At 33.6% G+C, this 22,331-nt stretch overlaps 1 protein-coding gene across 3 annotated transcripts in view; it reads left to right on the forward strand.

The window, feature by feature from the left end:
• Positions 1-16,099, forward strand: part of LOC127736242 (retinal dehydrogenase 2-like) — a 56,759-nt gene extending 40,660 nt beyond the window's left edge. For all 3 annotated transcript variants that reach the window (XM_052246834.1, XM_052246833.1, XM_052246832.1), the window contains exons 10-14: positions 737-901; positions 3,711-3,868; positions 8,738-8,812; positions 12,469-12,508; positions 14,999-16,099. In XM_052246834.1, the coding sequence (XP_052102794.1) occupies positions 737-901; positions 3,711-3,868; positions 8,738-8,812; positions 12,469-12,508; positions 14,999-15,031 (471 nt within the window). In that variant the 3' untranslated portion in view covers positions 15,032-16,099. The remainder of the gene's footprint in view (positions 1-736; positions 902-3,710; positions 3,869-8,737; positions 8,813-12,468; positions 12,509-14,998) is intronic.
• Positions 16,100-22,331: the final 6,232 nt, after the last annotated feature.

Consider the following 22,331-nt stretch of genomic DNA (forward strand, 5'->3'; position numbering starts at 1 on the left):
CCTCAAACATTGAGGAAAAGAACAAAATTTGCCTTAAGTTGCATAGTAAAATATTTCAGGTGTAACTTCAGACAGGTAGTAACTCGGCTGTTTTTATGACAAATTAAATTAAAACTTCGTGTTAATGCATTTTTATACAAAAGATATAAATGATTTAAGGCATGAAAAAAGAACGTATCGAAACATTCAGACATATTCTCTTGCAATTGACCATTAACTGACCACTTATATATATATTGGGGAAATGGTTTTTTATGTCCCACCTACAATAGTAGAGGGGCATTATGTTTTTCTGTCTCTACGTCCGTTCGTTTGTCCGTCCGTTCGTCCGTTTGTCCCGCTTCGGGTTAAAGTTTTTGGTCAAGGTAGTTTTTGATGAAGTTGAAGTCCAATCAACTTGAAACTTAGTAAACATGTTCCCTATGATATGATCTTTCTAATTTTAATGCCAAATTAGAGTTTTGACCCCAATTTCACAGTCCACTGAACATAAAAAATGATAGTGCGAGTGGGACCTCCATACTAGTGACACATTCTTGTTTATTAATACATGTACTCTGTCTAATTAGATATGTTTATTTACATATTCAGAAATCAAAAGCAAATACATGTCCTATTTGGATGACATGCTACCAGAATAGAGAAATCTAATCAAGTAATTTCTGTATGATTGTTTTCCTAAACGAAGTATGCATACTCCTCAGAAAATGTTTGACATTATCTTTATATCATTCAGGTTGATGAAGAACAGTTCAATAAGATATTAGGAATGATAGAAAGTGGAAAGAAGGAAGGAGCAAAATTAAACTGTGGAGGTTCTAAAGCTGCAGACAAAGGATATTTTATCCAGCCTACTGTCTTCTCTGATGTTACAGATAACATGAAAATTGCAAAGGAAGAGGTATTCATATCTTACTCTTTATCTTCTTAAAAAATGTTTCTGATTTGACCTGGAAGGAGAAAAAGGTAAATCTGATGCAACGAATTCATAAGTGTTATATTCATTTTTATAAAAAATTTGCAGTCGTATATTGGTATGACGTTGGCGTCATAGTGGTCGTCGTCCGGCGTTGTCGTTGTCCGAAGACACATTGGTTTTCGCACTCTAACTTTAGTTTAAGTGAATGGATCTCTATGAAATTTTACCATAAGGTTCAATACCACAAAAGGAAGGTTGGGATTGATTTTGGGGGTTATGGTACCAACAGTTAAGGAATTGGGGGCCAAAAATAAGCATTTTTGTAACTTCCAGACATAACTTGTGTGTTAGTGTATGGATCTCTCTGACATTGTACCACAAGGTTCCATATCACAAAGGGAATGCTGGGATTGATTTTGGGGGTAATTGCCTCAAAATTGAATTAGGGGCCAAAAAAGGGGCAAAAAACAAGCATTTTTCTAGTTTCAGGACAATAACTTGTGTGTAAGTGTATGGATCTTTCTGAAATTGTACTACAAGGTTCCATATCACAAAGGGAAAGCTGGAATTGAGTTTTGGGGTAATTGCCCAAAATGTTTAGGAATAAGGGGACAAAAAGGGGCCAAAAATAAGCATTTTTCTAGTTTCCAGACAATAACTTCTGTTCAAGTGTATGACTCTCTGAAATTGTACTGCAAGGTACCATACCACAAAGGGAAGGCTGGGATTGATTTTGGGGGTAATTGCCTCTAAATTTTAGGAATTAGGGGCCAAAAAGGGGCAAAAACAAGCATTTTTCTAGTTTCAGGACAATAACTTGTGTTTAAGTGTATGGATCTTTATGAAATTATACTACAAGGTTCCATATCACAAAGGGAAAGCTGGGTTTGAGTTTGGGGGTAATTGCCTGAAAAGTTTAGGAATTTGGGGCCAAAAAGGGGCCTTAAAACAAGCATTTTTCTAGTTTCCAGACAATAACTCGTGTTCAAGTGAATGGATCTCTCTGAAATTGTACTGCAAGGTACCATACCACAAAGGGAAGGCTGGGATTGAGTTTGGGGATAATGAATCATAAGGGGGTTCAAAAAATTTGGGGGAGGGATTTTTTTTTCCTTCTTTTTCTTTACAATTTTCCATTTTAAATTGGTTATTTCTGATTTTTATATATAAAAGCAAATAATAATGATATGGTTTGAATAGGTAAATTAAAAATTTTCAAGTTCTTAGACCACATTCATTCTGTGTCAGAAACCTATGCTGTGTCAAATATTTAATCACAATCCAAATTCAGTGCTGTATTAAGCTTGAATGTTGTGTCCATACTTGCCCCAACTGTTCAGGGTTCGACCTTTGCGGTCGTATCAAGCTGTGCCCAGCAGAGTATTTTATTGTAATTAATGTAGAAAAAAAACCTTATCTCCTTTGGACATATGTTTAAAGTCGTAGGAAGAGGAAACTTATATGCATACAGTATTATACTATAGCTATATGTAAAAATGAACATTCAAGAGGCAACTACCCATTGTTATTTTGAAGAGATCATTAAAGGCTGCTTAAAGTACAGAAGGAAATATTACATGCATTTTTGTCTAGCCTGCGAAGAAAGTTGCAAAATGAGAGACATAGGTACTACAATCCGGTGGTTGCGGCGACTGCGTAAACTATTTGTATAAAGCTTTATATTTCAGAAGCTAGAAGACCTGGATGCTTCATACCTTGTGTGCAGATACCTTATGTTACGAAGCTTCTGTCTGTCAATAGTTCTTGACCTCATTTTCATGGTTCAATGACTGCTTGAAAAAAATTACTGTTGTTTTGAAAAGTGAAATACTCTCTTATTATGAGTAATAGAATAACTGTATTTGGTATATAGCTTCCTTGCAAACTCTGCATGTTGATCAGGTAGGGTTGACCTGACCTCAACCTCATTTCATGGATCAGTGATCAAGGTTAAAGTTACGTGGTAAAATACATATCTCAGATTCTACAGGCAGTAGGTCAACTGTATTTGGTGTATGGAATGATTGTAAGGTGTACATATCCGACTGGCAGGTTTCACCTGACCTTGACCTCAATTTCATGGTCTATTGCACAATGTTTAGTTTTTGTGGTTTGGTCTATTTCTCAGATGCTATAAGCAATAGGGCCACTATATTAGGTATATGGAATTAAATCGAATGTTGGATAAGCTTCAGACTCATTTTATTACGTACTCAAACAGAATAAATTCAAAATGTTCATCCTCAGTATTCTTTTTGGTAAACAGTTATACAAATTTGCAGGAAATCTTTGACTTACAACATGGCAGCATCCGTCAACAGAACAGGAACAGGGTTTATATGGGCAAGCTTAACTCACAAATGTTAAGGAAAAAAGTTAACAATTTGAGTTTATTAGTATAATGATTTTTATACTGAATTTTTATTTTTATTGATTTTGTTACTGTTATTGGGGACTTGGTCCCCATATTACAATTAAAGTAATATACAAGCAATGAATATTTTTGGCAAAATCTGATCTGAAGCCTCTATTCTTCTGTAGCTTTGTTTATTTATTTGAATAATTTGATTTAACAGTAAAATGGAATTTTGCGAAAAAATAGTGTTAAATTATTTTCCTCACTATGGGCACCAATGTATTTTTACCCCAGTAGATTTAAACAAGATGTATAACATTTATACTTTGGTCAACATGATTTATTAATATATATGATGGATATGAAAAGCCCATATATATTTATAGGGGATTGATGTCACTTGGTTGTTATTAATTATGTATAAACCTTTGTCAGATATTTGGTCCAGTTCAACAGATCTTCAAGTTTAAAGATATGGATGAAGTATTGGAAAGAGCCAACAGCACAACTTATGGTTTGGGTGCAGCAGTATTTACAAATGATATCAACAAAGCCATGATGTTTTCCCAGGGTGTACAGGCAGGAACTGTATGGTAAGTTATATCTCTGTACAAATGATATCAACAAAGCCATGATGTTTTCCCAGGGTGTACAGGCAGGAACTATATGGTAAGTTATATCTCTGTACAAATGATATCAACAAAGCCATGATGTTTTCCCAGGGTGTACAGGCAGGAACTGTATGGTAAGTTATATCTTTGTACAAATGATATCAACAAAGCCATGATGTTTTCCCAGGGTGTACAGGCAGGGACTGTATGGTAAGTTATATCTCTGTACAAATGATATCAATAAAGGCATTCATGATGTTTTCCCAGGGTGTACAGGCTGGAACTGTATGGTAAGTTATATCTTTGTACAAATGATATCAACAAAGCCATGATGTTTTCCCAGGGTGTACAGGCAGGAACTGTATGGTAAGTTATATCTCTGTACAAATGATATCAACAAAGCCATGATGTTTTCCCAGGGTGTACAGGCAGGAACTGTATGGTAAGTTATATCTCTGTACAAATGATATCAACAAAGCCATGATGTTTTCCCAGGGTGTACAGGCAGGAACTGTATGGTAAGTTATATCTCTGTACAAATGATATCAACAAAGCCATGATGTTTTCCCAGGGTGTACAGGCAGGAACTGTATGGTAAGTTATATCTCTGTACAAATGATATCAACAAAGCCATGATGTTTTCCCAGGGTGTACAGGCAGGAACTGTATGGTAAGTTATATCTCTGTACAAATGATATCAATAAAGCCATGATGTTTTCCCAGGGTGTACAGGCAGGAACTGTATGGTAAGTTATATCTCTGTACAAATGATATCAACAAAGCCATGATGTTTTCCCAGGGTGTACAGGCAGGAACTGTATGGTAAGTTATATCTCAGTACAAATGATATCAATAAAGCCATTCATGATGTTTTCCCAGGGTGTACAGGCAGGAACTGTATGGTAAGTTATATCTCTGTACAAATGATATCAACAAAGCCATTATGTTTTCCCAGGGTGTACAGGCAGGAACTGTATGGTAAGTTATATATCTGTACAAATGATATCAATAAAGCCATGATGTTTTCCCAGGGTGTACAGGCAGGAACTGGTAAGTTATATCTCTGTACAAATGATATCAACAAAGCCATGATGTTTTCCAAGGGTGTACAGGCAGGAACTGTATGGTAAGTTATATCTCTGTACAAATGATATCAACAAAGCCATGATGTTTTCCCAGGGTGTACGTGCAGGAACTGTATGGTAAGTTATATCACTGTACAAATGATATCAACAAAGCCATGATGTTTTCCCAGGGTGTACTGGCAGGAACTGTATGGTAAGTTATATCTCTGTACAAATGATATCAACAAAGCCATGATGTTTTCCCAGGGTGTACAGGCAGGAACTGTATGGTAAGTTATATCTGTGTACAAATGATATCAACAAAGCCATGATGTTTTCCCAGGGTGTACAGGCAGGAACTGTATGGTAAGTTATATCTCTGTACAAATGATATCAACAAAGCCATTCATGATGTTTTCCCAGTGTGTACAGGCAGGAACTGTATGGTAAGTTATATCTCTGTACAAATGATATCAACAAAGCAATTCATGATGTTTTCCCATGGTGTACAGGCAGGAACTGTATGGTAAGGTGTTTCTCTGTAGCAATGGTTACTAATATTTCAGTAGGTTTTTAGAACTATCTAAGAAAGCCACTTAGTATATATATATTAGAATTGTGTTTGTAGTACAACACTGTCATTATAAAGATAAAGAGATATGATATGATTGCAAATGAGACAAATATCCAACAGAGACCAAATGACGTGGGTGTTCGTAACAATAGATCATCATATGGCCTTCAACTATATACAGGTACCATATAGATCAGATATAAAAGTGCTGACATAACAAAATGTGAAAAAAGAAATCCAACCCCCTGATTTATTACATATGAATTAATGTTGATTAAATATGACAGACAGCAACACTGAATTATAGGCCCCTTACTTTGAACAGGCACATTAACATGTTTGTGAGAGCTCTTCCCTCCCCCTAGCCTTAACAGTGGTGTAACAGGCACATTGACATGTTTGTGAGAGCTCTATCCTCCCCTAACCTTAACAGTGGTGTAACAGGCACATTAACATGTTTGTGAGAGCTCTATCCTCCCTCTAACCTTAACAGTGGTGTAACAGCACATTAACATGTTTGTGAGAGCTCTACCCTCTCCCTTACCTTAACAGTGGTGTAACAGGCACATTAACATGTTTGTGAGAGCTCTACCCTCCCCCTAACCTTAACAGTGGTGTAACAGAACATTAACATGTTTGTGAGAGCTCTATCCTCCCTCTAACCTTGACAGTGGTGTAACAGGCACATTAACATGTTTATGAGAGTTCTATCCTCCCTCTAACCTTAACAGTGGTGTAACAGAACATTAACATGTTTGTGAGAGTTCTATCCTCCCTCTAACCTTAACAGTGGTGTAACAGCACATTAACATGTTTGTGAGAGCTCTATCCTCCCTCTAACCTTAACAGTGGTGTAACAGCACATTAACATGTTTGTGAGAGCTCTATCCTCCCCTAACCTTGACAGTGGTGTAACAGGCACATTAACATGTTTGTGAGAGTTCTACCCTCCCCCTAACCTTAACAGTGGTGTAACAGGCACATTAACATGTTTGTGAGAGCTCTACCCTCCCCCTAACCTTGACAGTGGTGTAACAGAACATTAACATGTTTGTGAGAGCTCTACCCTCCCCCTAACCTTAACAGTGGTGTAAGAGGCACATTAACATGTTTGTGAGAGCTCTACCCTCCCCCTAACCTTGACAGTGGTGTAACAGGCACATTAACATGTTTGTGAGAGCTCTACCCTCCCCCTAACCTTGACAGTGGTGTAACAGGCACATTAACATGTTTGTGAGAGCTCTACCCTCCCCTAACCTTGACAGTGGTGTAGCAGGCACAACATGAGAACAAACTTTAAAAATCAGTTGGAAATGGCTTAACATGACAGATTGGGAGGAGCACAAAAACAACCAACATAAAACAAAAGCAAAATGTATGGATATAAGAGTACTTGCAGTTATAACTGTTGTACAGTATTTGTGTTTATCAATTCAGAAACAGGTTGTTGAAAGGAGAGTCATTTTGTCTTTTCCCAGCACAATGTATTTTCTTGCACATTAAACAACTGATCCAAATGACTCATAGAATTTTAATAAAAGTTCTGATTAGATGTATTGTAAATGATGAAAGTTCTAATGTGGTGTATTGTAAATGAAAGTTCTAATGTGGTGTATTGTAAATGATGAAAGTTCTAATGTGGTGTATTGTAAATGATGAAAGTTCTAATGTGGTGTATTGTAAATGAAAGTTCTAATGTGGTGTATTGTAAATGATGAAAGTTCTGATGTAGGTTTTTGTGATTTTTATACGACCGCAAAAAAATTTTTGTGGTCGTATATTGGTATGACGTTGGCGTCGTTGTCGTCATCGTCGTCCGAAGACACATTAGTTTTCGCACTCTAACTTTAGTTTAAGTGAATGGATCTCTATGAAAGGAAGGTGGGGATTGATTTGGGGGTTATGGTACAAACAGTTAAGGAATTAGAGGCCAAAAAGGGGCCAAAAATAAGCATTTTTGTAACTTCCAGACACAACTTGTGTGTAAGTGTATGGATCTCTCTGACATTGTACCACAAGGTTCCATATGACAAAGGAAATGCTGGGATTGATTTTGGGGGTAATTGCCTCCAAATTTTAGGAATTAGGGGCAAAAAGGGGCAAAAAACAAGCATTTTTCTAGTTTCATGACAATAACTTGTGTGTAAGTGTATGGATCTCTCTGACATTGTATCACAAGGTTCCATATCACAAAGGGAATGCTGGTATTGATTTTGGGGGTTATTGCCTCAAAATTTTAGGAAATAAGGGCCAAAAAGGGGCAAAAAACAAGCATTTTTCTAGTTTCAGGACAATAACTTGTGTGTAAGTGTATGGATCTTTATGAAATTGTACTACAAGGTTCCATATCACAAAGGGAAAGCTGGAATTGAGTTTGGGGGTAATTGCCCAAAAAGTTTAGGAATAAGGGGCCAAAAATAAGCATTTTTCTAGTTTCCAGACAATAACTTGTGTTCAGGTGTATGGATCTCTCTGAAATTGTACTGCAAGGTACCATACCTCAAAGGGAAGGCTGGGATTGATTTTGGGGGTTATTCCCTCAAAATTTTAGGAATTAGGGGCCATAAAGGGGCAAAAAAACAAGCATTTTTCTAGTTTCAGGACAATGACTTGTGTGTAATGTATGGATCTTTATGAAATTGTACTGCATGGTTCCATATCACAAAGGGAAAGCTGGGTTTGAGTTTGGGGGTAATTGCCCTAAACGTTTAGGAATTTGGGGCCAAAAAGGGGCCAAAAAACAAGCATTTTTCTAGTTTCCAGACAATAACTTGTGTTTAAGTGTATGGATCTCTGAAATTGTACTGCAAAGTACCATACCACAAAGGGAAGGCTGGGATTGAGTTTGGGGGTGATGAATCATAAGGGGGTTCAAAAAATTTGGGGGGGATTTTTTTTTCTTTAAAATTTTCCATTTTAAATTGGTTATTTCTGATTTATATATAAAAGCAAATAATAATGATATGGTTTGAATAGGTAAATTAAAAATTTTTAAGTTCTTAGACCACTTTCATTCTGTGTCAGAAACCTATGCTGTGTCAAATATTTAATTACAATCCAAATTCAGTGCTGTATCAAGCTTGAATGTTGTGTCCATACTTGCCCTAACTGTTCAGGGTTCGACCTCTGCGGTCGTATCAAGCTGCGCCCCAGCGGAGCATTTTATTTTTGTATTGTGTGTTACAACGATTAAGGAATATTTTTATATTTCAGGATAAATTGCTACAATGTTGTCAGTGCCCAGGCACCATTTGGAGGATTTAAAATGTCTGGACTGGGTAGAGAATTGTATGTATATTGTATTGTACTCTATAATATTTATCAAAGCACTCAAAACATATAGATGGAAGATGACTTTTTCCATATTCATATTTCTAGAAAGGGCCTCGCTGGCTGAGTGGTCTAATAATTCAACTACTGCACTACTAGCATGTCAACACTGAGGTTGTGAGTTTGAACCCTGCATGTAGCAGGTACCGGGTATATTCGACTCCAATCTTAATTGATTACTGGTAGGCTTTTCAGTTTGTCAAAGGTCACGGTTCTCTCTGGGCACTCCAGCTTCCTCCACCAGTAATAACTGATTTTAGCAAATAGTTCTGAAAGTGGCATTTAACACCAATCAGTCATATTTCTAAACATGTCCTAATTTTTTTCCTGATAGCTTGTTAAAATAATAAAATATTCTCATTCCCATAAGGTCAGACCCCTTATTTGGGGAGTGACCCAAATACAGTGAAGTCTGTCAAAATTGAACTTTGTTGAGACTGAAGATTTTTTTTTATTAGACAAGTGTTTGTTTTATACAGGTTAAACAATGAAGAATAATCATTACATGGCCTGACACAATCTTATTCTTATTGTAAATTCAGAAATTATTGCGATGTTTTTATTATTGCGAAAAATGCGACAGGGTTATAATCGCAATAATTTAAACTCGCATTTTGAAATTTTTTATATGAATTAAACAGGATTTTTCTCAATATCGCCAAAATTAAAATCGCATTTTAGTCTAAAATGACAAAATCGCAATAATAAATGCACTCAATAATTTGTGAATTTACAGTATTTGATTTATACTTTGACAATCAACATTTCAAATCTTCATTGGTAAAATGTTGATTATGACATCAAAGGAAAAGGTATGATAAGGCCATCTTTTTGGCCCCTTGAGTTCTAAAATCAAGAAGTATTATAAATCTATCATTTCTTGCCTGCCTTCCTTTGATTTTGGTATTCTCTAAAAAAAAAAAAAAATGACCATGCCTTATGATCGTACCTTATGATGAATAATTTTAGAAATGGATTCTCCCACTGTATCTGGTAGCATAGAAATTTTCTCCACTCTTGACAGTTATTTATAAAATAACTTTCTCAAGAGAAGGTATCCCTGTCTATATAGTTGTATCCGTTTTCTCCCCAGGATTTTTGGATAGCACCAGGGTAACGCGTGTGGACTTCTTGGTGAAATATTTTATGCAATCAGTTGTGTCGCGTCGCGTCGCTTAGCTCTAGTTACTGTAGTTTTTATGTCTCTTGTTTTGTTTTAACACTGTGGTACTGTGTTATGTAGACATTGATTCAGAAAATTATTGGTAAAAAAGAAGTAAATAAAAAACAGTTTGTATACTTTAATATTTTTTTGAAATAAATAAATTATGATTCATAATAAAATATTCATCTGAATTTAATGTAACTAAATCTTTTATAAAATCCAAAATCAATAACAATAAAATATCATTCAAAAGAGAACAAAAATGTTCAATTTAAAAAACTTTCAAGTTTCTAGAAAAAAAGTTGTTGTATGTGAAAGGATTCCTGTCATAAGAAGATATAAAATTAACAAGAACAATTGCAAATTTTGTTTTATTATTTGAACCAGTTTCTATCTTAGATTTTAATAAAAAAAATATTTTTCGTAAATTTTAGAACATTTTGCCATAGATTTCATGTAAATATTAACCTTTCTTGTCTTTGGTGATAATCAAACAAAGATACAGACTTAATACTGCCCTAAAATCTAAATCTTTATTTGTCATGAACCATTTAAAAAGAATTCCTAAATCTATAAATTTATCTTTGGTCTATAGATCTATTAGTAACCATATTCAATGTCAACAACTAAGTCTCCCTATTTTCCCGCCTAAATGACAGGAAGTAGATATAAATAGATTTAACATGTGCTTATGGATAAAATTTGCAAGATTACTTCTGTTATCCATTAATTATGGATATAGATATCCAGTTTGAAGGTACAGTCATACATTTTATTTATAAAATATAATAGATTGCAATTAATTGTAAATAAACTTGAATATTCTATGTGAACTAACTGGGTCATGTGATATCTACAGTTTGAATCCCGACTATCATGCAATAACTATGTTATAATTAAAGATAATATTGGCCATGGTTTAATCAGAGACATATAATACTATAATATAAGAATTGGGAAATGTATAGTTGTCCATTATACGTAATGAGCCACCATTATGATGTACAAAAAATGTTCCTATCGGGTCAAAACACTGTTTGTGTACAAAGTATTTGCCGACTTGTCACAGGTCAGTGCTTGGGTGGAGAGTGAAGCCATAAAATAGTTATCTGTGATCATAAAGTTATGAACTCTTAATTAAAACACAAAAGAATCATGTTACAAGTGTTAATTACATCGATTAAATCCAATCAACAAGGTTAACCTCATAAGGTAAATCGATCACGTGGTGTAAACAATCCGTGTTGAACTAGTTTGAACTGGTCAAATTTCACCTGGAATTTTATACCGCACGGAAAAGATTTAACAAGTCGTTTAAAACTTTACCGATTAACGATTTTTTAACTGAAAATTTTAGCACCACGGAGAAAAATTATACATCGCGGTAAGAACGATACCACCACGGTAAAAAATTATACATCGCGGGCCCGCAGTCCTTTAAGGGCCTGGGGAGAACACTGGTTGTATAACCTGAGATTTGTGGTATATGCCAGATTTAATTAAACCTAGAAGTGAATCCTGTTTTTACATCCACGTGATATGTTTAGGTTACTGATTTGGAAAATTGGCACTGTAAATTCAGAAATTATTGCAATGTTTTTATTATTGCGAAAAATGCAACAGGGTTATAATCGCAATAATTTAAACTCACATTTTGAAATTTTTTATATGAATTAAACAGGATTTTTCTCAATATCGCAAAAATTAAAATCGCAATTTAGTCTAAAATCGCTATTTTAAATGAACGCAATAATCATTGATAATTTCTGAATTTACAGTATTCAATTTTAGTTAAATTGAAGGTCACATTAAGGAGAATTTTATTGACATAAAAAACAAACACACTCTTTAAATATGTCTTCTTTATTTTGAGGTTACAAAATTAAGTTTTGATAGAAAAGCCTGACAGACATGATCATGTGCAGTGCCAAAAGTAAAGAACATAATTTTATATTTTACTTTTTACACTAAAAAAAGGTAAAAAAAGATCAAAGTCTTGTTTAAACTATGAAAATTTAATTGAAGTAAGCCCCCAAAAATACCTCACATTTACACTGGGTGTGTTACTTTTCTGGTGTCATCCCATCAGTGTTGTTTTTATCCCTTAAGTTTTTTATTACATTGTGTTCCCATTTCTGAAAAAGAATTTCTATCATTCAATAGGTAAGTGTCCATACTGTATAATAAGGGGTCATACTATTAATGAGTTGTGAAAGAAACCAATAGCCGGTACGGATTCAGACTTTAAATAAAATGTAATAAAGGTAAAATACAGCCAATTTTGTGTCAAAATAAGGTCCTCTAATTCCTAATTCTCAGGAGGGCTCCCTAACATCAAATCCTAGATCTGTGCCCAAATATGTACAGGTTCATGTCAACCACTTTTATAGATGTTTTATATCAGAACTGTATTAAACTTGTTGATTCAACTGAAAAATTTGTTTTACAGGGGAGAATATGGAATTACACAGTACTATGAAGTAAAGAATGTAAGTTTAAAACTCTTTTTCTGCCAAAATATTAAATTTAAAAGGAAGATGAGTAACACATCTCATATGAATGCAGTACTATGTGTAGGTATGTTACACTTTCAGGCATGATGTAACAGACTCAAATTTATTGGATGGACCCCTTATGGAGCTACATATATGATTAATGCATAGACGGATCTTTTACAAGTCCTTTTAAAAAAGACCTTGATCCACAACTGTGTAATATGTATCAAAAATTTTAGCAATTTCATTATAAGTTCAGATGCAGGTGGTTATATGACTTTTTTACTCTTTAAAATATGAGTCTTATAAAGTAACTGCTATTTAATGGTTAAATGGAATGGTGCATCAACAATAGTCAATTATTTTATCCTGAAGAGTTGTAAAACAAATCACAATTTGAAACAGTTTTATTGTCTCGCCTCGATGAAGTCAAAAAGTGAGACTTGGGTGTGCTGAAACCAGGGGTGGAGTCAACAATGTATTAGTTTGTGATTGGGTCGGTTTATGGGGAACCACTAGTGGTAGGTCAATGATATTTGGTAAACAATTGTATTAGCATTGGCACATCTCATTTCCATGATGAGAGATTATTTAGCTCCGTCCCCTCAGTCATGGCCTATTGACTTTAAAACTCCTGCTTACTTTACATGTATTCGTTTGTGATTAGGTCAGTATAGGGTGAACCACTTGTGTTTTGGTCTGTTTTTTCTTAAACTATAAGTAATAGGGCAACTATATTTGGTGTATTGAGTGATTGTAAGGTTTGTACGTCTGTCTGGCAGGTATCATCTGACCTTGACAGCATTTTCATAGTTACTTGGTCAATATTAAGTTTTTCTGATTAAGTTTGTTTCTTAGATACTATATTTAATATGTCAACTATATTTGATACATTGAATGATTGTAAGGTGTACATGTCTGTCTGGCAGGGTTCCATTGACCTTGGCCTCATATTCATGGTTCATTGGTCAATATAAAGTTATCATAGTTTGGTCTGTTGCTCGCTTACTATAAGCAATAGGTCAACTATATTCAATGTATGGAATGATTGTAAGGTGTACATGTATTTCTGGCTTGGTTTATCTGACCTTGACCTCATTTTCTTGGATCATGTTAAGTTTATGTGTTACTTGTAGTAAAACTTTTTATTTAGGGTTATCACCATAAAATCAATGGTAGTAAAGAAGGCGACACATTTCAGCGTGTGCACTCTTGTCATGTATTAGTTTGTGATTAGGTCAGAATAAAGGGAATCACTATTGGTTTGTCAATGATATTTGGTATGCAGATGTATTAGCATTGGTTCATCTCATTTCCATGGAGATTATTTGGCTCCGCCCCCTCAGTCATGGTCTATTTACTGAATGTTTTGCATAGTTTACATGTTAAAGTTCGCGATTTTATCAGTTAAAGATTAACTACTAAAGTTAAGTCACTGATTTTTGGTATGCAGTTGTATTAGCAATTGCAAGTCTCATTTCCATGAAGATTATATGGCCTTGCCCTCACATCATGGTTCATTGACTTTGAAACTTTAACATAGTATACAAGTTGAAGTTTGTGTTTAGGTTAGTTTATAAGGAATGACTTGTGATAAGTCAATTGTATTTGGTATGCAGTTTCATAAGCATTGGCATTTCTCATTTCCATGGAGGTTATTTGACCCTGCACCTTCATTCATGGTTCATTGACTTTGAATGTTTTGCATAGTTTACATGTGCAGGATTTTCTCGCTGCGTTGAAGACCCATTGGTGGCCTTCAGCTGTTGTCTGCTCTTTGGTCGGGTTGTTGTCTCTTTGACATATTCCCCATTTCCATTCTCAATTTTATTAAATATTGCCATTTAGATTCAACATTTGCATTATATTATCAAAATTACAAAAAGGGGAAACATATCTCTGTGTCAACAGTTTAAAGTTACATGAAGTGTATACTGGCATGTAAACATGATATATGGTATTGTACATTAGGTAATTATACATTATTATACTTCCATTTACAAAAAGAACAAACAAACATTTTTCAATAACAGAATATACCTCTTAAAGTATATGAAAAATATGAAGCCTTAAACAAGCAATTTACAAATAAGTCTAAATCTGTTTACAGTAGAGGAGGGAAGCAAAATCACATGTCAATATATAAATATTCATACTATCTTCAGTTTCTGAATCTTGGTTGTATAAGCAATGCAAAAGTCACTATATATTTTATGTAGAAATTCCAATGTATGACGTGTGTTTATGTGCTTAGATTTGTGGGTACAATATGTACTCAATCTTTATTGCTTGGAGAAAATTGGCCTGTTTGAGGATTCATGTTTTTATAGATTTAAAGTGTATCATTTATATCACCACTGTAGAAATGTATTTTGCAATATTATTTGTGGTTTGGATCATCAACAAAGAACATCTTCCTTGAGAATTTTCTCTGTAGCACTGTTTTTATATTCTGTCGTTAATAGCATTATTTTTCTCTTTCAGGTTGTTGTGAAAATTCCACAAAAGAATTCTTAAAAGACCTGCCACCAAACATGTATTTAATGTCATTGAACTCTGCTTAAACTAAATGAAAATATGAAGGAATTATTTGAATTATTGAGAATCAATGTTGTGATAATGAGACTGTTTATATAAAAGTTGTAAAATAATGACACAAATACTGTTTATATAAAGATTATCAAATAATGAAACTGATACTGTTTATATAAAGGTTGTAAAATAAGAAGTGCCATATACAATATAACCACAGCAGATACTGTATAAACTATTGTTTTTATATTTTGATATTTTTGAGAAACCAATTGCAAAGTTTATACTTGTATAACTTTATAATACCTGTTAGTTATAACATAACTTTATAATACCTGTTAGTTATAACTGATCTACACATTCTTTGGTTAAAAGAGAATTCTTTAACTGTTGTAAAGCTGTTGATATTGATTTTTTTTATTGTATAAGAATTAACATGTTTTCTGCTGCATTTTTACCTACATTTTTAACTAATGTTGTGTTAATGCTTGTTATTAACTAATGTTAGTTTATGATTGTGTTAATGCTTGTTATTAACTAATGTTAGTTTATGATTGTGTTAATACCTGTTATTAACTAATGTTAGTTTATGATTGTGTTAATACCTGTTATTAACTAATGTTAGTTTATGATTGTTTAATGCCTGTTATTAACTAATGTTAGTTTATGATTGTGTTAATGCCTGTTATTAAGTTTTTTGATTTTACACCCTGATTTTATAGATGTTAAATTTAAGAATAATAATGTGATTGGTTTTTAAAGGATAATAGATGTTAATGTAAGTTAATACATATAAACTACAGAAAATAATTTTGCAACATCATAAGAGTTGGTGCTTTTCATTTAACCATTATTTGGATTTAAAACACAATACATTTGCCTTAGGAAATTGTTAGATTTTGCCTGATTTGCAAGATACATTCAATTCTAGTCTGTATATGATAAATTTTGATCCTCAACCAGTTGTTTATTTCATATTTTGTTTGTTAGATCATAAAGTCTGTATTCAGAATTTTTAAGTTTTAGAAAAGAGCATTAAATGAATAAATATTTTGTTTTGTCTTTTATATGTGCACTGTCTTTATGGAACATTCATTTTAAAGTTGCTACTTCTCTTCTATTTAAAGTATTTATACATTTTAACTTGTATACAAGAGAAGTTTCTGAAATTATCTTGGAGTAGAAACAAATACCTTCATAATTTAATTCCATACATATGTTTTATAGAAATCTTTGTTTTTAAGTCCCAATCTGTCTTTGAAGAATCAGGCAGTGCCTAAGTGGTGAAAACATGACAAACAAAAACCTGCTCAAGTTTACATTATTTTAAGTTCAGAATGTATAATGATGCACCAATTTAACATTCGATTGCTTTTCCTGTTCTGGTATTTTAAGATATAATTTGGTTGAAATGCACTGGAAATTAACAGTTAAGGGGAGCTAACTCTGTAATTTGCTATCATTCTAACCAAAATATTACCTAGAGATTTTTTTCGAATTATCATACATGCAAAAATGAAAGACTTATCATTTTTAACTCCGGATGAGTGTTATAAACTTCAAAATAGGATGGTTAGATTGGAGGGTTTTTTCTGTCATATTTCGAAATTCTTCTAAATTTCCTGATTCTTACAAAGACTGGCACTTTTAAAAATGTATTACTATATGTAAGTTTTATGGTGGAAATCAATTTTGTTGCAGTAAAAAAAACAACTGATCAATGGAAAACATTCCTCTGATTATGATTTCTGTTAAGAGAACAGATGTTGAAAAAGCATTCTTCAGGTTCACTTGAGACCAAATGTTCGAAAAAACACAAATTTAAAACGATTGAGAAAATGAAAACCCAAAAGGGCCTTTAACAGAATGAAAAATACTGTCAACTTTACCTCAGGGAGTTGCAACCTGAGTTTAATCATAATAACATAATTCAGACATTTTGTTTTTTTTTTTTATTGTGAAAACAGACAGGATAAGGATAGGTTTTGCAAAATCTTATTTGTTTTGATAGCATTATTTTGTAATTTTGCAATAGTTAGTATCTGACATTTTTGTCCATTATTCAACAATCACAATAATAAATGTATGCAAAAATTTCTGAATTCACAGTAGGTCATACAAATACCAAAGCACAGGCTACTTAGTCTTGAGTGTCTACCAACAGATGTGCAGACCCTGTAAAAGTAAAAATAAACTCATTATAGATACCAGGATTCAAATTTTGTAAGCCTGACATGCGTTTCGTCCACAAAAGACTTGCAAGTGACACTTGAATCAAAAGGTTGAAAAGGCCAAATAAATTATGAAGTTGAAGAGCATTGAGGACCCAAAATTCTGAAATGTTTTGCCAGATACAGCTACGTTAATCTATTCCTTGGGTAGAAAATCTTTAGTATTTCTAAATTTTCAAAGTTTTGTAAACAGTTGATTTATAATTATAAACATATCCGTGATAATTCATGTCAACACAAAAGTACTAACTACTAGGCTAGTGAGTAAAAATTGGAATTGTCTTCCTTTGTCCATAGTTGAATGTTGGTGTTTGTGTTTATAGATAAAAGAATAATTGGTATTGTATCGATTATATGCAAAAATAACATGTGGGCAATATAGGTGCCTGGGAGCCTCTAGTTCTAATCACTTGAAAATTAATCAATAAATTTAATAGGAAAGTTCAGGTTCTTTTTGTGTATTTGTCCTAATACAAGGTTGAGTTGTTATATCACATTGTATTAGTATGTCAGATGCATGTTCCAAAACATATGGGAGGCCAAAACAGTAACTTAATTGTGTAAAATCCTCAGCCCTCAGAATTTGGTGTTGGTATCAGATGATATTTGGTCACCGATTACGTGTTGTCTGCTCGTGTATGTGTATTTAGACTTTGGTGTTGGTATCAGATGATATTTGGTCACCGATTACGTGTTGTCTGCTCGTGTGTGTATTTAGACTTTGGTGTTGGTATCAGATGATATTTGGTCACAGATTACGTGTTGTCTGCTCGTGAATGTGTATTTAGACTTTGGTGTTGGTATCAGATGATATTTGGTCACCGATTACGTGTTGTCTGCTCGTGTGTGTGTATTTAGACTTTGGTGTTGGTATCAGATGATATTTGGTCACAGATTACATGCTGTCTGCTCGTGTGTGTGTATTTAGACTTTGGTGTTGGTATCAATTTATATTTGGTCACAGATTACGTGTTGTCTGCTCGTGTGTGTGTATTTAGAATTGGTATCGCATGCTATCTGCTCATGTGTGTTTTTAGAATTGGTATCAATTTATATTTGGTCACAGATTAGGTATTGTCTGCTCATGTGTGGTGTGTGTGTGTGTATTCGGAATTGGTATCAATCTATATTTGGTCACAGACAACGTCCAATGGTGACTTTTTTCATTAACTATCACCATAACACCCTATGGAAAAATGTTAGGGTAGATAAAGATTTTTAATATATTGTGAGCTATTTTATCAAAAGGTACATAGTCAAAATCATTCTAAGATCCCATATGACTGAGTTTGAACCTCATGTATGTAAGAATTATAGTCTTCCTTATTATTTTAAGATCTGTAACAATTTATTCAGACTTAAATGGGCAAAGAGGTTTGTGGTGTAACTCATACAGCCTTACATAGAGAATAAGAATAAAGAATTGACAGTTCAGTATCATTACAATGAAAAGAAAATCAAGATTAGATATAAGAAGATGTGGTATGAGTGCCAATGAGACAACTCTCCATCCAAGTCAAAATTTATAAAAGTAAACCATTATAGGTCACAGTAAGGTCTTCAACACGGAGCCTTGGCTCACACCGAACAGTAAGCTATAAAGGGCCCCAAAAAATTACTAGTGTAAAACCATTCAAACGGGAAAACCAACGGTATTTTTTTTATTGATGACGGCATTTAATACAGTGTTTTATATATATATATATATATGGGGACGTTGATTTGGGTGTGACATGGGGACTGTGACTGTTATGTTAATTTGGATTCAGATTTCCCTTAAAAAAACCACAAGGAACACACATTATGTCATATTCTCATTGTGACATTTTAGATGTATTTCGACAGAGACATATATACATCTCCGGTTTCTATTATGGACGAAAAGCAGGAGACGCTCCCTTTGTCGACTCAGCCGTCTTCACTTTGTCTGTAGTATAAACAAGATTTGAACATCAGTAACTGATGCTGTATATTGCTGTATAAATATGGCTACTATTGCTGTATAAAAAAAAAACACACGCTTAAGATTGAATGAATACTGCTCACTCAACATTCAGTGGCAATTATATCATGCATATTTAGGACGAGACCAATCAAACAATTAAAAAGATAGTTTGGTCTGAGATGAAGGGTTTGAAATTTGAACATTCACTAGAAATAAGGGCACTTTGAATAAAAGCAGAAATTTGTAAATCCCGCATAGCAATCGAGAGCCCAGATTCTCCAATTCAGCCGCTGTGTAATGTACTAACAATGTCGATGTGCAAAGTATTTACATTTTTAATCAACATAATATATCTTTGCTAGCGATAGGAAAGAACAAAATTATAAGATGAATGTAAATTGTGTAACTTTAACCTATATAAAAAAAAACACAAAAAAAAACTGTCATATTCAAAACAAATATATTGATTTTTGAATATAAATTGACATCAAGTTTCACGCATCATTTTTTTTTCTGTCCCTTTGTTTGCATCGATTTTTTTTCTTTCCTGTCGCTTAAGATGTATTTTGTTAACATATATATATATATAGTAAAGGTTCCCGCCCCGGATCAGGATCAGATCTACTCTAACAATGCTACAGTATCCCAACAACAAAACTAACCAAACGATATCGAGAGAGCACCATACAGACTTCAACAAAATACAGCTGTCTATACAATATGTCAATCTCTTAATCGCACCAAGTTTATAAAGTTGTGAATAAATGAAACACAGACAATCAAAATGGTTTAGAACAAACATAAAGTCCCCCTCAAAATCGTTATTTCGTGAATCAGATGTGGATACTAAAAAATTCCAAAGATCTGTTAGAGTATATGCAATATCTAAGATTTTCGTCTTGCAATAGTATTAAAACATTTTACTTTTCTACACTTTACACACAAGTATTCCCCATTCTAAACTAAAAGACAAATTAAAAGAGTTGGTCCTGCTTTGTTTCATAAAAAAGGATGGCCAACGTAGATAAAAGTATCTTGTCTTAAGAAGAGATAGCTCGTACTTTGTAAAAAATCACTCTGATTCAAACCAAAAAATTTGGTGACTATGTTGAAAGCATCTATGCCATCGAACTTGAAATAAAGGATACAACAGATACAGTTAATATAAATAAGAAGATGTGGTATGAGTGCTAATGAGACAACTCTCCATCCAAGTCACAATGTGTAAAAAGTAAACAATTATAGGAAAAGTCTGCCTCATTTCTCGACTTACATCTAGAAATTGACAATAAGGGTCGGTTGAGAACAAAAGTGTACGACAAAGGAGATGATTTCAGCCTCCCGATTGTGAACTTTCCATTTCTATGAACCAACATTCCAACAGCGCCTGCATATGGAATATATCTCCCAGTTGATACGATATCCCAAGGCTTGCGTTTCCTATCATGATGTCCTTGATATAGGTTTGCTGCTCACAAGGAAGCTATTAAACCAAGAGTTTCAAGTGGTGAAGTTGAAATCACCCCTTCGAAATCTTACGGACGCCAGCACGAGTTTGTTGACCGATATGGAATATCTGTCTCACAGAAGACGACGGATATATTCCAATCATCGTAACCGCAATCCCCGTCCTGCTTTTCCCCGAATGTGACCTACCGAATAAGACTTATCACCGAGTTTGTACTTACGGGTGCCACAAGTGGAACAGGATCTGCTTATCCTTCCGGAGCACCTGAGATCACCCCTGTTTTTGCCGGGTGGCCGGTTCGTGTTGCTCAGTCTTTAGTATTCTATGTTGTGTTTTGTATAAGGGTCTGAATTGGGGGGGGGGGGGGGGGGGGGGGGGGGGTCCTTCAATTCTGTATACCTTAAATTTTTAAGCCATTTTCTCTATTCCTTATAAATGTTGCCTATTATTCTTTATATTTCAGCACCCCATTATTCTCTATTCTTTATTTTTTTGCCCTGTTTTTCTTTATTTTTAAAATTTTTAGCCCTTTATTCTGCACTTTTTGCCCATTATTCTGTATTCTGTAAAACCATTCCAGACCCTCTTGTATACTGTCTTCTGTCTTTTGTTTTTTTCTTTTCTTGCCATGTCGATGTCAGTTTTTTTTCGACTTGTGAGTTTGAATGTCCCTTTGGTATTTTTCACCTCTCTTTCAGTTTCGTGAATATCTAAAACAAAACTGAAATATGTTGGTGACTTGTCGGTGGTGTCCACATCTAAAACATTTGGAAGTCTAAAAATTGATTAAGTTGAAGCAGAGACATATAATACAAGAGATTCGCAACTCGGCGAAATCCCGTAATAACACGCGGCCACTAGTTAAACCTCGCGAGATCTCCTTAGGTAATAAAGTCATTAATAAAAGTATTAAAAGTACTCGAAGTAAGGACGAATGTTTAAGCATAACATAAACTGTTTCAGTGTTAAATTTATCATAATTAATTAAATATAATTTGAGTACATATATAATTATTTATTTTAATGTAATTTTGATTTTAGATTTGTATTATTGAAAAAGAGACATAATTTGATATTGTATAAAAAAAACTGATATTAAATAATTAACACTTGATAAATTGTGTCAGAGTTCATTTTATTTGATAGTTACATAATGGGTTTCTATTGAATATACACCTGTCTCGGAGACATAATTTCACAGTGTGACATGTATATTAGGTTTGCATTATTCGATGACCAGGTAAATCACGAACATGTTATAAATAATGAGTTTTAATTGACACCTTGTAAACAAGAAGTTGTCACACCACAGGTGTCCACACTCTTTCCAAAAATACAAGTCACAAAATGTATAATTAATTAATATGGAAAAAAACTTAATTTATTTGTTAATTAATTGTTAATCATGATAGGCTTTGTTTTTTATTCTTGATATTTATAAATTATTAAAATTTTATTTATTTTTATATTCCTCATTTATTGGGCTTTCATTGAGTTTTTTTTCTGTAGGATTGTCGGTAAATGTTTGATTTCTAAGTGTTGTTTGACAGTTTTATCATATAGGCTTGCATTGAGTTGTTTTTTTAAATGATTGTCGGTAAATTTATGGTTTCTTCATGTTCGAAGTGTGTATTGAGAATT

The sequence above is a fragment of the Mytilus californianus genome, unplaced genomic scaffold (assembly GCF_021869535.1).
Source record: "Mytilus californianus isolate M0D057914Y unplaced genomic scaffold, xbMytCali1.0.p SCAF_3, whole genome shotgun sequence".
NCBI lineage: Eukaryota > Metazoa > Mollusca > Bivalvia > Mytilida > Mytilidae > Mytilus > Mytilus californianus.